Consider the following 15,211-nt stretch of genomic DNA (forward strand, 5'->3'; position numbering starts at 1 on the left):
TCAGCTGGTTGTCAACAAGGTGCTGTCATGGTCCGTTTGGGTTGCTGTAATGAAATACCGGAGACTAGGTGGCTAACAGACAATAGAAATTTATTTCTCACAGTTCTGGAGGCTGGGAAGTCCAAGATCAAGGCACTGGCAGATTCAGTGTCTGATGAGAGCCTGCTTCCTGGTTTACAGATGTCTGTCTTTTCTCTGTGTCCTCACATGGCTGAAGGAGCACGTGAACTCTTTGGGGGTCTCTTTTTAAGGGCTTTAATCCTATTTATATGGACTCTACCACTAAGGGCTAATCATCTCCCAAAGGCTTTGCCTTCAACCTCTATCACATTGGGAGTTAGGATTTAACATAAGAATTTTGGGTGAGACACACATTCAGTCTGTAGCAGGTGCCAAGACCATTCTGTGGAGAAAGAGGAGTCTTTTCAACAAGTAGTGTTGGGATAACTGGATAGACACAAGCAGAAAATGCAGTTGGACTCTCATATCATGCTACAAACAAAAATTAACTCAAAATGGATCACAGATTTAAATGTAACAGGTAAAACTCTTGGAAAGAAGTTCAAGGTTAAGGATTCTTGGATATGACACCAAAAGCATGTACAACAACAACAAAAAACAGATTAATTTGGACTTTATCAAAATTAAAACTTTTGTGTTTCAAAAGACACCAAGAAAGTGAAAAGACTATCCATGGAATATATTTGAAAAGCATATCTGATAAGTGACGCTTATCTAGAATGTAAAAAGAACTCTTACAACTCAATAATAAAAGGACAGCCTAATTTAAAAATGGGCGAAGGCTCTGAATATACTTTATTTTAATGGGAGATACACAGTTAACACATATATATGTGAAAAGATGCGCTATCTCATTTGTCATCAGGGGATTGCAAACCAAACCTACAATGAGATGCCACTCACACCCGCTAGGATGATTTCAATGAAAGTTTTAATAGTAAAGTGCTGGCAAGGATGTGGAGATACTGCAAGCCTCATATGCTGCTGATGGGAATATAAAATGGTACAGCCACTTAGGAAAAACAGTTGAGCAGTTTCTTAAGCAATTAAACATAGTTACCATATGACCTAGCGATTCTAGGTATGTAACCCAGAGAAATTAAAACGTAAAACTTGACCACAAATGTTTGTAGAAGTGTTATTCGTAATAGCTGAAAGGTGGAAACATTCCAAATGTCCATTTGGAATTCAGCCTAAAAAGAAATGAAGTACTGATATATGCTACAACATGGATGAACCTTGAAGACATGCTAAGTGAAAGAAGCCAGTCACAGAATATTGCATATTACATGATTCTGTTCTGTTCATGTGAAATGTCCATAATAGGGACGATAGCTTAAACAATACAGGATTTCTTTTTGAGGTGATTAAAATGTCCCAAAATTCACTGTGATGAAGGTTGTACAAGCTGTAAATACACTAAAAGCTGTTGAATAGCACATTTTAATAAAACTGTTAAAGTAACCTGGCCAGGTGTAGTGGCTCACGCCTGAAATCCCAGCACTTTGAGAGGCCAAGGTGGGAGGATCACTTGAAGCTAGGGGTTCAAGACCAGCCTGGGCAACATGAGCAGACCCTGTCTCTACAAATAATAAAAAAATTTGCTGGGCGTGGTGGCATGCACCTGTGGTCCCAGATACTCAGGAACCTGAAGCAGGAGGATTGCTTGAACCCAGGAGTTTGAGGCTGCAGTGAGCTATGATTGCACCACTGTACTCTAGTCTGGGTGGACAGAGCAAGACCTTGTCTCAAAAAAGGCAGGAGTTGGGGAGGGGAAGTAGCCATTTCTGATGTCCCTTTGGGATATCTGCATGTAAAAGACTGAGCTCCTAGAATAACAGAGCTCTTCACAGTAAACTCATTTGTTCTCTCCCCACTTTTATTGTAGAAATCATGACCACCCCAGGAAAAGAGAACTTTCGCCTTAAAAGTTATAAGAACAAATCTCTGAATCCAGATGAGATGCGCAGGAGGAGGGAGGAAGAAGGACTACAGTTACGAAAGCAGAAAAGAGAAGAACAGGTAAATCCTTTACCTTTATTCATTTCTTTTAAAGAATTTAATGTTCCATTTTAAGCCTGAAACTACCTTCTTTTATTTTAACAATGTTGTGTGTGTGTGTGTGTGTGTGTGTGTGTGTATGTGCGCGCACACGCGTGTGTTCCCGTTCTCCCCTGTAAAATTACTTTTTTGGAGTGGGGATGAGGAGGTCCTGAAAAGTGGTATACAAGAATGGGGAAATCTGTCACATTCTCATTTTCTCAGCATAACTACACTGTTCAATATTTTCGCCTATTTGTTTTTAGTGTATTTTAGTTTTCTAAAGGTGCAACTTTCTTTTTTTTTTTTTGAGACGGAGTCTCGCTCTGCCGCCCAGGCTGGAGTGCAGTGGCCGGATCTCAGCTCACTGCAAGCTCCGCCTCCCAGGTTCACGCCATTCTCCTGCCTCAGCCTCCCAAGTAGCTGGGACTACAGGCGCCCGCCACCTCGCCCGGCTAGTTTTTTGTATTTTTTAGTAGAGACGGGGTTTCACTGTGTTAGCCAGGATGGTCTCGATCTCCTGACCTCGTGATCCGCCCGTCTCGGCCTCCCAAAGTGCTGGGATTACAGGCTTGAGCCACCGCGCCCGGCCACAACTTTCTTCTTTAAGATTTTTTTGGTGTATGTTTGTTAATGAATTCACAAGTGACCAATAAAGTGTTGCTGTTCATTGTAAACTTAAAATTGGAAATGTAAAAATATATACAAAAAGAAAGGAGAAACCTCATAAACCAGTCCTTTGAATTCAGTAATTGTCAACAATTTGCTACACTTGTTTCATGTTTGTCTTTACATTTATTTGTTACCTAACATTTTAAAGTAAAATTGCATTCACAGAATATGTCTTTTTATTCCAGATTAATTATTAATCATAAAAACATTTAGAACATTTTTTTTTTTTTTTTAGCCTTCCTTTGAAAATGCTGTTGACAAATGGTCTATTACTTTTGGCAAAGAAATGAAAAGACATAAGGCTTAAGTGCCTTTTTTTTTTTTTTTTTTGCTAAGGAGGGACTTTGGAGCCTGAAGAAGCATTTGATCCTCACTATAGAAATTCCATAAAGTCAGATGAATTAGAACCCTCATGCTTGAGAAATAAGATATTCTATTATAAATATTTTGCAGTCATAGTGAAATATTCTCAAAACAGATTTTATGAAAAACTGCATTAGATAATCCAGTTAGGTGAAGTCCAACAGTACATTACAACCTCAGTATTTTATTTGTTAGGGTTGTAGATATATGAATCAAGCACTTTATTATTGGCAAAGATACTTTGTAATACTGTAATAGACTTTATATTGAGTGTAGCAAATTATGAGTTCTTGACCTTCTGCTTTATCATCTTTGAATGTATTCCCTTAATTTTCTCTTATTTATATATTTATTTATTTTTGAACTGGAAATGGATCCTTTTCTTTCAGTGAGCTTTTATATTAGCTTGTATTTTTTGGGTGAATTTCCTTTTCTTTCTTTTTTTGTTTTTTGTGTGTGTGTGTGTGGTTTTTTTGAGACAGGGTCTTGCTCTGTAACCAGGCTGGAGTATGGTGGCGTGATCTTGGCTTGCTGCAACCTCCACCTCCCAGGTTCAAGCGATTCTCCTGCCTCAACCTTCTGAGTAGCTGGGACTACAGGCGCATGCCACCACACCCAGCTAATTTTTGTATTTTTAGTAGAGACAGGGTTTCACCATCCTGGCCAGGATGGTCTCGATCTCTTGTCCTCGTGATCCGCCTGCCTCAGCCTCCCAAAATGCTGAGATTACAGTAATTTCCTTTCCTTTTATTCTCAGAAATCATAACAGCATGGTTATATATTTATATTCATATATTTAAATGGAATACATGTATGATACATGTGAACCCAGGTATAGGTCTGAATATAACCACCAGTGTATGGATCGTATTTGGCATAACACCATTTGAAGTTGTAGCAGTGGCACGCTTTGATTAACGCAGTGTTCATTTTATTCTGTTTCTTCTTGGTGACTACTGATTTCATGTATTTAAACTTCATTATAAAATTTGTGTACTACTGAAAGCAATCTACAGATTCAGTGCAATTTCTCTCCAATTACCAATGTCATTCTTCACAGAATAAGGGAAAACAATCCTGGGATTCATACGGAACCAAAAAAGAACCCCCATCGCCAAAGCCATCGTAAGCAAAATATAAAGCTGGAGGTATCACATTAGCTGATGTCAAATTATACTACAAGGCTGTAGTAATTGAAAACAATGCAGTACTGGTATAAAAGTAGACATATAAGTCAATGGAATGGAATAGAGAATCCAGAAATAAAGCCCCATACTGTCAACCAACTGATCTTGGACAAAGTTGGCAAAAGTATATACGGGGGAAAGGATACACTATTCAATGAATAGTGCTGGGAAAATTGGAGAGCGGTATGCAAAAGAATGAAAGTGTACCCCTGCCATATACAAAAATTAACTCAAGATGGATTCAATAATTAAAAATATAACCTGAAACTATAAAAATCCTAGAAGAAAACCTGGGAAAAACTCTTCTGGACATTGATCTAAGCAAAGAATTTATGATTAAGTCCTCAAAAGGAAACATACAAAAACCAAAAATAGGTAAATGGGGCTTAAACTAAAAGGCTTCTGCACAGCAAATGCAATAATGTATTTAACAGACAACCTACAGTATGGGAGAAAATATTTGTTAACACTATCTGACAAAGTTCTAATGTTCAGAATCTACAAGGAACTCAAACAACAAGAAAAAACTCCATTAAAACATGGGCAAAAGACATGAAAAGATACTTCGCAAAAGAAGACATACAAGTGACCATGAAAAAATGGTCAGCATCACTAATTATCAAATAAATGAAAGTTAAAACTATAATGAGGCTGAGTGGGGTGGCTCATGCCTGTAATCCCAGCACTTTGGGAGGCCAGGGTGGGCAGATCACCTGAGATCAGGAGTTCGTGACCGTCCTGGCCAACGTGGTGAAATCCTGTCTCTACTAAAAATACAACATTTAGCTGGTGTGGTGATGGGGTAAAGGAGGGTACTTTCAGTATAAGACTATGTTCTTGGGAATTTTCCTGTGTTAATTCATTGAGAAGCTCCTTCCTTCCTCATATCCTGTAAGTCAAATGTTGGACTTACTAGGCTGGTTTTCTTAATTTTCTCTTTTTCAAACCGTGCCCTTGTTTCAGTCCGCTACCTCACTACAGCTTTCCGTTATACCTCAATTAAGAAAAATTTCTGAGGCTTTCCAAGGCTGTGTGGTTTGTGGGCTTGCTTCTCAACAGTATATTCCTCCATAGGCTCTTAGGTTTGATCTTCCTCCACTCTAACTTGTATGTCCTTTCTCAGTCTGTTTTTCCATTGTCGTAGATATGACTGGGAGCTACACATACTGTTTTTGTTTCTTGTCCCTTTTGTCATTGTGGGGTAGTATTTCTGAGACTAAAAGGATGGGAAGGCCTGATTCTACTATTTTTGATCTGTATGTCTCATTGTATAAGGTAGATTATTATGCTGATTAGTTTACAACTGGCATGAAAATTTTATTGACCTTGGGAAGAAAAGCTATAATATGTTTTAATCCTGTCGTGAATAGAGCTGGACAGTTCTAGGATAGTGTAGTGGATTAATGATGAAGTATTGATGATAACAGTTAACTGTTGAGTGTTTGCTATTCTAAGCACTTAATGAATTAACTTCTAATCATCTCAACCAAACTCTGAGGTAGGTTATTATTTTCTGATATATTACAGTTACACAATAATTGTGAATGTCTTTAAGTGTCTGATTATGGACAAGATAAAGCATATGTATGTAAAAACACTGAAATGGATAGAAAATAAATTCATAGCATTACTGGTCTTTTATCTGAAACTCAGCTAAGTGGTTACAGCAGTTCAGTGTAAGTGACCATTGCCATAAAGAATAATAGTCTTTTTCACTGGAAAGAACCTTTGCAATAATCTAGACCAGCAGTGTTAAAATTTTTATGTTCCGTGGAGCTTTGAGGCTCAGTTGAGTCTCATGCTGCTTCTGTTTCCCCATGAAAAGTTTGAAAATGGTTGAGCTATGCTGTCCAATATGACAGCATACAGTTAGCTATTGAGCATTTAATATGTGGCTAATTCAAACTGATATATGTAAGTGTAAAATTTACATTGGATTTTGAAGATTCCGTATGAAAAAATAAGTATCTCAATTTTTATACTGAAATAATATTCTAGACATGGGTTAAATAAAATACTAAAATTAATTTTATTTCCTTTTTTAAATGTGGCTACTAGAAATTTTTAAAATTTCATTTGTGGCTTTCATTATATTTCTGTAGAGCAGTGCAGGTACAAACCATGTTTCTATTTTATACCAGAATTTTGAGTTTGAATGATTTGGCCAAGATTACGTAGCAGATAAGTAGAACCAAGATCTTTTCATATCTGAATTAGTGTTCTTTCCACAGGCTCATGCAGCATTAGGTCCACCTGATAAAAGTTGTACTGGCATGCTGTGACACAAATCTTGTGATTGTTTTGCAGGGCAGGATTGGAAAGAAAGCATAATTAAAATGTGATGGTCACAACATTGCTTTGCATGCTTAGCCCACCTCTTATAACTACTAACGATTAAATGATATTGATTATAGCTATTTGGATACCGTGGTACATCTCTTAATCTGTATGACCTCTGTTACCCTTTTGGGATTATTTCATTTAATGCCATTTTAAAGATTTTCACAGTTGTCCATCATGCTGAGACATTTTTGCTTGAGTAATTGCATAACTTGCATGTTTTCCAACCTTTTACTGCATTATAAATTGTCTTTGACAAATTTAATATGTTAATCAATCTCATTCTTCCACTTTTATCAAACCAGTTTTTGTTAGTGCTTCTTTTGGCTAGTAGTATTAGTTGCATGTTGGTCAGTTTGCCCTTTGATTTCACCTGCTGTTTAACCAACAGCCGCTACAGTTTTTATCACTGCATTAATAACACTTAACGTGTCTTGAAAGTGGTTGTACATTTTTAAAATATTTTCTGTTGCTAATTTTTTTTCTAGCAGTTTTGAATACTATTGACATAGCTTTGCTGTTCAGAGTCAAATATCGCACGAGCGATTGTTTTTTTCATGACCTATAGTACTTAAAAGATTATTAACAGTATCCCACGGTACCAAACTGCCTGTGCATGTAAACTGCATGTCCAATAGATGTAATGTTCGTGACTAGGTATGATTTTGGAATCATGTAAATGTTTTAAATAACTGTAAAACAAAATTAAATCAAAATGAGAGAAGAAATCTTCAAATTAAAAAGCAGGAAACAAGTGACTTGGTTTGTCATGCTTATGGCTAAGCCACACAGAGAAGAATTAATTTAATATACCGTTAAACTATGGTAATTTGACTAATTTCCTCTGCTAGTTTATATCTTAACGACAAAAGAGAAGTATAAATGAATCTTCACTTGCTTTTGGTAACCATATAAAACTGGTAGTTATTACGAAACTATATATATTTGTATATGAATAAAAGAAATTCATATTTATATTAATATTAGAAATCTGATACCTTTACTTTAAGAAAATAAGTAAATAAGAAAATTAAAGAAGTTAAGTAAGTTTGAATTGGTAGTATCACTGGGAATTTATGATATATTTTCTTTAATAAAACAAAACACCAGCCCTGTCCTGAGAGGGCCTAGAAATAGCAAATTACCTTGTTGCAGTGAGCACTGGCATTCTGAGGTATTTAGAATTTTTCTTTCAAAGGAACCAGGTTCCTTGCAAAAATAACTGGTTCTTGGTTAAAGATAGGGAATATTTTATAAAGCAAAGGAGTTACCTGAGACCACTGAAGTTTTGTTGAAAAGACTCAGAGCTAACTTGAACTAGCTCCCATTGGGTAAAAATGGGGTATTTTGAGTATCAGGAAAGTTATAAAGACGTCTGCTTCTGGCCAAAATGGAGTATTAGGACCAGGATTTACCCTCCTACCTGAAGGAACCAGGAATAAACAGATACAATACATGAAAACAGCGGTTCAAGACACTAGGCATTAGGCAGTGGAAGATAGTGATCTCTAAAGATGGGAAACAAATGAGATAAATCCTGTGATTATCTCAGCTTACTGTTTTGAGTTTCTAGTTGTAAACATAGAAAAAGGCGCTAAGGCAGAGCCCACAGCCTTGCTGCGTTGAGGCAGAGCTGAGAGTCTGTGAATACCAGGCAAATAGAGTTCATAGGATGGAATATCAAAGAAGAGAGACCTGTATATTGAGTGAAGCCTGAAAATCTTCAAAGGCTTTCCACAGATATTCAGCAGAATGCTGATTAGCACGTGTTTGAGGAAACTACCCAAGGTTAGAGAAAATATCATTTTAAAGGATTAGAGGGAACAGTGCCTGGTACCTATACAGGGCTGGAAATAGTGCCTATCCCACTAGCTAGATTGGAGAAACTCATAATTCATGAGGGATTAGGTAGAGTATTTAGGAGAGCCTTGCCTCAGTAGTTAAGATTAATGAGCTGTATACTTAGTACTGCTCCAGACTTAACCTGACAAATGAAAGCAAGGTCCAGAAGGATCAAAAAGTTTCCATATAACTTAGCTGTATACCAAAATGGAGCTCAGGAATGTTTATAGGAATACAAAAATACCTAGTACATGAGGTAAAATTGACATTGTCTGGCATCCAAAGATTGTGACATATGCAAAAAAGCAGGAGAAAGCAACACAATGGGGAGAATGATCAGTTGAAACTGACTCACCTGATAAAGATAAGTTAGAGTTAGCAGGTAATAAAATTTAAATGGTTATTATAACCATACCATATTCCATATGTTCAAAAAGTTAGAGATATGGAAGATAAAGACTCTGCCAGGCATGGTGGTTCATGCCTATAATCCCAGTGCTTTGGGAGGCTGAGATGGGAGGATCGCTTGAGCCCAGGAGCAACATAACGAGACCCGGTCTCTACCAGAAAGTAAATAAATAAGTTAAAAACTTGTGCCGCACACTATGGTCCTAAATCCCAAAGTTGAGGTGAGAGGGTGGCTTGAGCCCAGGAATTTGAGGCTTATTCCTATGACTGTGCCACTGTGCTGCAGCCTGAGTGACAGAGTGAGACTCTCTTTTTAAACAAACAAACAAACAAAAAAAAACTAATAAAGTAAAAAGGTATGAAAAGACTCAATTTGAACTCCTGGAGATAAAAACTGTGATGTCCAAGATGAGAAATTCACAAATGGGATTAATTGCAATTAGAAATTGCAAAAGAAAAGATTAGTGAACTTCTGGGCATAGGAATAGAAACTATCAAGAATGAAAAAGAGGTGATACCCCCCCTTTCCCCACACCCCGACACACACACACACACACACACACACACACACACACACACACACACACACACACACACACACACACACGAGGGCAAAAAAAACCACAAGTGAGTTATGGGACAACTTCAAGAAACCTGAATACAGACAATTGGAGTCCCCAAAGGAAAAGAGAGCGTGGAAGAGAAAAAATACTTAAAGAAATAATGTCTGAAAACCTTTTATAATGAAGAACTGTAAATCCACTGATTGAAGGAACTAAGTGAATCCCCAACACAAGAAAGATGAAGAAAACTATATCATGGCACATCATAGCCAAACTGCTCAAACCTAATCTTAAAAAGAAACCCTTTAAAAACACCCAGAGTAAAGACATGTTACATGCAGAGGAACAGAGATAAGGATGACATCAGAGTTCTCATTGTAAACAATACAAGCCAGAAGACAGTGGAGAAGCATCTTTAAAGAAGGAAGCTGTCAACCAAAGAATTCTTCACCACCAGACATTGCACTGAGACAGAAGTAAAATAGTGTCCTAGATTACTTGAGCAATTCCCAGCTATCAAATTATTTTATCTGTAAATACTTCAGTATGTATCTCTACAGAATAAAGATTCTTTTTTTCTTTTTTGGAGACAGAGTCTCATTCTGTTGCCCATGCTGGCTGGAGTGTAGTGGTGTCATTACAACTCACTATAGACTCAATCTCCCAGGCTCAAAGTGATCCACTTCAGCCTCCCTAGTAGCTGGGACTGCAGGCACACACCACTATGCCTGGCTGATTCAAAACTTTTCTTGTAGAGATGGGGTCTCACTATGTTGCCCAGGCTGGTCTCAAACTCTTGGCCTCAAGCAGTCCTCCTGCTTTGGATTCCCAAAGTGCTGACATTACAGGAGTGAGCCACGGTGCCCAGCCCTGGATAAAGATTTTTAAACTTAAAAATCATCAAAGAGCCCTGTCAGCTTTTCACCTCAAGTTTTAGCAGTCTTTGATGGTCCCTTCCTAGTTCCATTACTTTTATAGGAGTTACGGTGATCATTTCTTCTGCTTTTATTTGCTGGAAGGTCATTCAGAATAGTGTTATCATACTTTAAAGAGTTAGTTTCTTAATATTAAGCATCTAGTCAACATTCAGATTTTCTGCATTGTCACAAAATCTTATGTTTGTTTCTTAGAGTCAGAAACTAAGTCATACGTTGTATTTGATACTGTCTCTTAACCGTTTTAAAAAATTTTTATTAATGGTGAAAACAAAATTCTTCCTCTTACCCATTTTTAGGTGTGCAGTTCAGTAGTGTTAACAATATTCACATTGTTATATAACATATATCTAGAACCATCTTGCAGAATTGAAATTCTATACCACATTAAACAAGTATTCCTCATTTCTCCTTTCCCAGCTTCTGACAACTGACATTCTACTTTCTGTTTCCATGATTTTGATTTCTCTAGATAACTCGTATAAGTAGACTCATACAATATTTGTCCTCTTGTAACTGACTTACTTCACTCAGCATAATGACTTCAAGGTTCATCTATGTTGTAGCTTATGACAGGATCCCTTTTTCTTTAAGGCTGAATAATACTCCATTGTATGTATTACCACATTTTCTTTATTCATCTGTTGGTGGACATTTGGGCTGCTTCCACCTCCTGGCCCATGTGAATAACGCTGCAATGAGCATAAGTGTGCAAATATCTCTTTTGATATTCTGTTTTGAATTCTTTTGGACATATACACATAAGTGGGATGTCTAGATCATATGATGATTTCATTTTAAATATTTTCAATAGCCTCCCTACTGTTTTTCATAGTGGCTACACATTTTATGGTAGTTTTGATTTCCATTTGTCTAACGATAAGTGATGTTGAGCATCTTTTCATATGCTTGTTGGCATTTGTATGTCTTTGGAGAAATGTCTATTTGGTTGTTTTGCCTATTTTTTAATTCATTACTTGGCTAATCCTTACATTCCGGTTTTGTCAGCCTGATCTGTCATTATAAAGAGCCCCGACAGCTTTTTACCTCAAGTTTTGGCAGTGTTTGATGGTCCCTGCCTAGATCCATTACTTTTGTAGAGGTTACAGTGATCATTCCTTCTGCTTTTATTAGCTGGAAGGTCACTCAAAAGAAGACCTTTCCCTTAGCTACAGTTGACATAGGACAGAGAAATGCTTGATTCTCTTCCTATATATTTTTTCATAATAATGAGTTGGTTTCTTAGCATCCTCCAAAGGGATGAAATAATGTGTGCTTTAATATCATTAAGAATGCACAGAATTTAACATGGAATCTTTTAAAAATAGGTTTATGACAGTCTGGTTGACAGTCTGTGAAAACCATCACCATAATTAAGTTGTGAACATATTCATCTCACCCAGAGGTTTCCTAGTATACTTTTTTAGTACATTTTTTTCTACCCCTTTCCTCTGATCTATTTTCTGTTACCACTGATTAGTTACCATAAATGGAATTATGCAACGTGTATTCTTTTTCTTTCTCGTTTCACAGAATTTAATCATTTTGGTATTCACTTATTGTTTTATGTATGAATTGTTCATTCCATTTTATGATTGAGTAGTATTCTATTGTATAGGTAAACAACAATTGGTTTATCCATTTACTTGTTGATGGAATTTGGATTATTTCCAGTTTTTGTTGATTACAAATAAAATTGTTAGGAACACTCATGGACAGCTTTTTGTGTGGATATAACTTTTCTTTTCCCTCAGATAAGTATCTAGAAGTGATATGGCTGGGTTGTATTGCTGGTGTATACTTAAGGTGCTGTCAACTGTTTGCCAAAATGGGTTGTACTATTTTACCTTCCCATGAGCAGTGTATGAGAGTTTGAGTTGCTACACATCGTTGTTCACACTTGGTATGGTCAGTCTTTTCTATTTCAGCTATTCTGAGGGATATGTAGAAGTACTCCATGATGGTTTCAGTTTTCATTCACCTAATAAATAAAGTTGTGAGCATCTTTTCTTTTTTAAAAAAGTTTATTTTTAATTGGCAAATAATAATATTGTATATTTATCATCTTATATACTTCTTTGTGGTGCGAACATTTAATATTCACTCTTTTAGCAATTTTGACTTATGTAATACATTATTATTAACTGTAGTCACCATGCTATACAATAGATCACCAGTGAGCATCTTTTCATGGGCTTATTTGCTGTGTATCTGCTTTAGTGAAGTCTGTTAAAAAAAATTCCTTTCCAGTGAAATTTTTTAATTGAGTCGATTGTCTTCTAGGTATGTCTTTTGCTAGGTACATGTTTTACACGTATTTTCTCCCAGTCAGTGGCTTGCCTTTTCATTTACAAAAGTATATTTTAAAGAACAAGCATTTATTTCTGATGTGAGGTACATGTTAAGGGTTCTTTTTTTTAATATGGCTATCCAGTTGTTCAGGTGCCATTTATTGTAAAGATTATTTCTCCCTATTGAATTTCCTTGGAAACACTTACCGTTGACTGTATCTGTATAGGTCTGTTTCTGGACCTCTACTTTGTTCTATTGGTCTATTTATATAGGTTAAATACCATGCTGGCTGATAACTGTAGCCTTAAGATTAGTTTCAAATCAGGTAGTGTTAGAGCACTTTTTCTTTTTCAAAATTGTTTTGGTCTGGGCGCAGTGACTCATGCCTGTAAACCCAGCACTTTGGGAGGCTGAGGCGGGAAGATCGCTTAAGCACAGGAGTTTGAGACCAGCCTGGGTAAGATGGCAAGACACCATCTCTACAAAAAGAACAAAACAACAGCAACAACAACAAAAACCAATTAGCATGCACCTGTAGTCCCAGATACTCAAGAGACTGAGGTGGGAGAATTGCTTGAGCCCAGAATTTTGAGGCAGCAACCTGAGGTATGATTGTGCCCCTGCACTCCAGCCTGGGTGTCAAAGCGGGATCTCATCCCTTAAAAAGTAAAACATTGTTTTGGTTATTATAGGTCCTTCACATTTATATGAACTTTTAGAATCAGCTATTCAGTTTGTACATGAAAGCCTACTGGGAGTTTGATTGGGATTATGTTGAATCTATAAATCAGTTTGGAGAATTGATACTCTTAAGTTAAATCTTGAGTCCTCTGACCCATGAGCACAGTATCTTCATTTATTTATGTCATCTTTCTTTCTTTCTTCTTATTTTATTATTGTTTTTTTTGAGATGGAGTCTCACTCTGTCGCCCAGGCTGGAGTGCAGTGGCGCAGTCTCAGCTCACTGCAAACTCTGCCTCCCTGGTTCAAACAGCTCTCCTGCCTCAGCCTCCCAAGCAGCTAGGATTACAGGCGCCCACCACCATGCCAGCTAATTTTTGTATTTTTAGTAGAGATGAGGTTTCACCATATTGGCCATGCTGGTCTTAGGTGATCTGCCTGCCTCGGCCTCCCAAAGTGCTGGGATCACAGTCGCGTGAACCACTGTGCCCGGCCACATTTATTTTTTATAATTGAGATTTTATTGGTTGTGTTGAGGATCAGTATACAGACATTTCAATTTGTACACAGTTCTTAACATATGTACTGAAAATCTAAAAAGCTGTGTATTGTAATTCTTTTTTAAACAGTTATTCCAGTGAATTTCCAGCTTAAAATCTGGAGGCAAATTTTTAAGAGGCTGTCAGGTACCAGTATCTTAAAATGTTAAGTTACTACGTACATCCCACCAATTCACAGTTTAATAGCATATATACTACATATTCAAATTTTCAATCTTTTGCAGTACATTAACAAGGTTATTAGGAAAACAGCACTACCATGACTGAAGATTTTACAGAGTATGCACATTTCTGATAGGGAGAGCCATGATCAAGGAGTGGTTTTCTTTAGGAAACAATTCTGCTAAAAAACAACATAGGAAGAGAAGTAATTTAAAATATTCAAGACATTAAATGCAGAACTGTGATTCCATATTGCCATTTTGTATGCTTTTTATTGTAGGATATAAAAACTAACCCCTCATATGTGGAATGTCAAAGCCTGCCATAATTCAGTATCCCACACTATTTTGTTTGTACCAAAAAATAACCAGCAAATGATTTCACCTCTTAAAAAAAGCATTTACACCTAAAAAATGGGATGAGTTGGGATTCCCTCCTTCTAAAAACGTTTCTAGAGCTACTAGAAAACTTACATTTACAAAATAGTTTATAAAAATATTCCTCTGGACTGGGCATGGTGGCTCACACCTGTAATCCCAGCACTTTGGGAGGCTGAGGTGAGCGGATCAGCTGAGGTCAGTTCAGGACCAGACTGGCCAATATGTTGAAGCCCCATTTCTGCTAAAAATACAAAAATTAGCCAGTTGTGGTGGGGGGCGCCTGTAATCCCAGCTACTTGGGAGGCTGAGGCAGGAGGATCACTTGAACCTGGGAGGTGGAGGTTGTAGTGAGCCAAGACCATGCCATTGCACTCCAGCCTTGGCAACAAGAGTGAAACTCCAATTAAAAAAAAAAAAAAAAAAAAAAAAAAAACTCAGAAAATTCCTGTGGATAGTACAAGGGAGACAGGAATGACTCATGAGACAAGGTATATATTAATCACACTTGGTTTTTTTTTCCTCTGGCTTTCTCAGTTTAGTTTCTCTGTTTTCTGTAGGTAAATGTTTAGTTTCTTGGTTAGCCACTTCGGTGTATTTTCTCTTTGCCTTCCTTTTCACTTTTGTTTTGTCTGAAGATGTATCCTTTCCTGCTGCCTTTTTTGGCTTCCTTTCCACTTTTGTAGGAGCAGGGTTAGCTGAGAACTGTGCTGGATCTCCACCTGGGCTCTTCCTTCCCTATCCCTTCAGCTGAGCTGACCTTCCTTC

At 37.1% G+C, this 15,211-nt stretch overlaps 2 protein-coding genes across 3 annotated transcripts in view; both read left to right on the top strand.

Annotated features, from left to right (window-relative positions):
* Window positions 1–15,211, top strand: part of KPNA1 (karyopherin subunit alpha 1) — a 335,799-nt gene that overhangs the window by 264,179 nt on the left and 56,409 nt on the right. For both annotated transcript variants that reach the window (XM_050781846.1, XM_050781845.1), the window contains one exon: window positions 1,910–2,043. In XM_050781846.1, the coding sequence (XP_050637803.1) occupies window positions 1,915–2,043 (129 nt within the window). In that variant the 5' untranslated portion in view covers window positions 1,910–1,914. The remainder of the gene's footprint in view (window positions 1–1,909; window positions 2,044–15,211) is intronic.
* Window positions 1–15,211, top strand: part of MIX23 (mitochondrial matrix import factor 23) — a 304,832-nt gene that overhangs the window by 167,936 nt on the left and 121,685 nt on the right. The gene's annotated exons all lie outside the window — the stretch shown is intronic.

This window comes from Macaca thibetana, chromosome 2 (genome assembly GCF_024542745.1).
Source record: "Macaca thibetana thibetana isolate TM-01 chromosome 2, ASM2454274v1, whole genome shotgun sequence".
Taxonomy (NCBI): Eukaryota; Metazoa; Chordata; class Mammalia; order Primates; family Cercopithecidae; genus Macaca; species Macaca thibetana.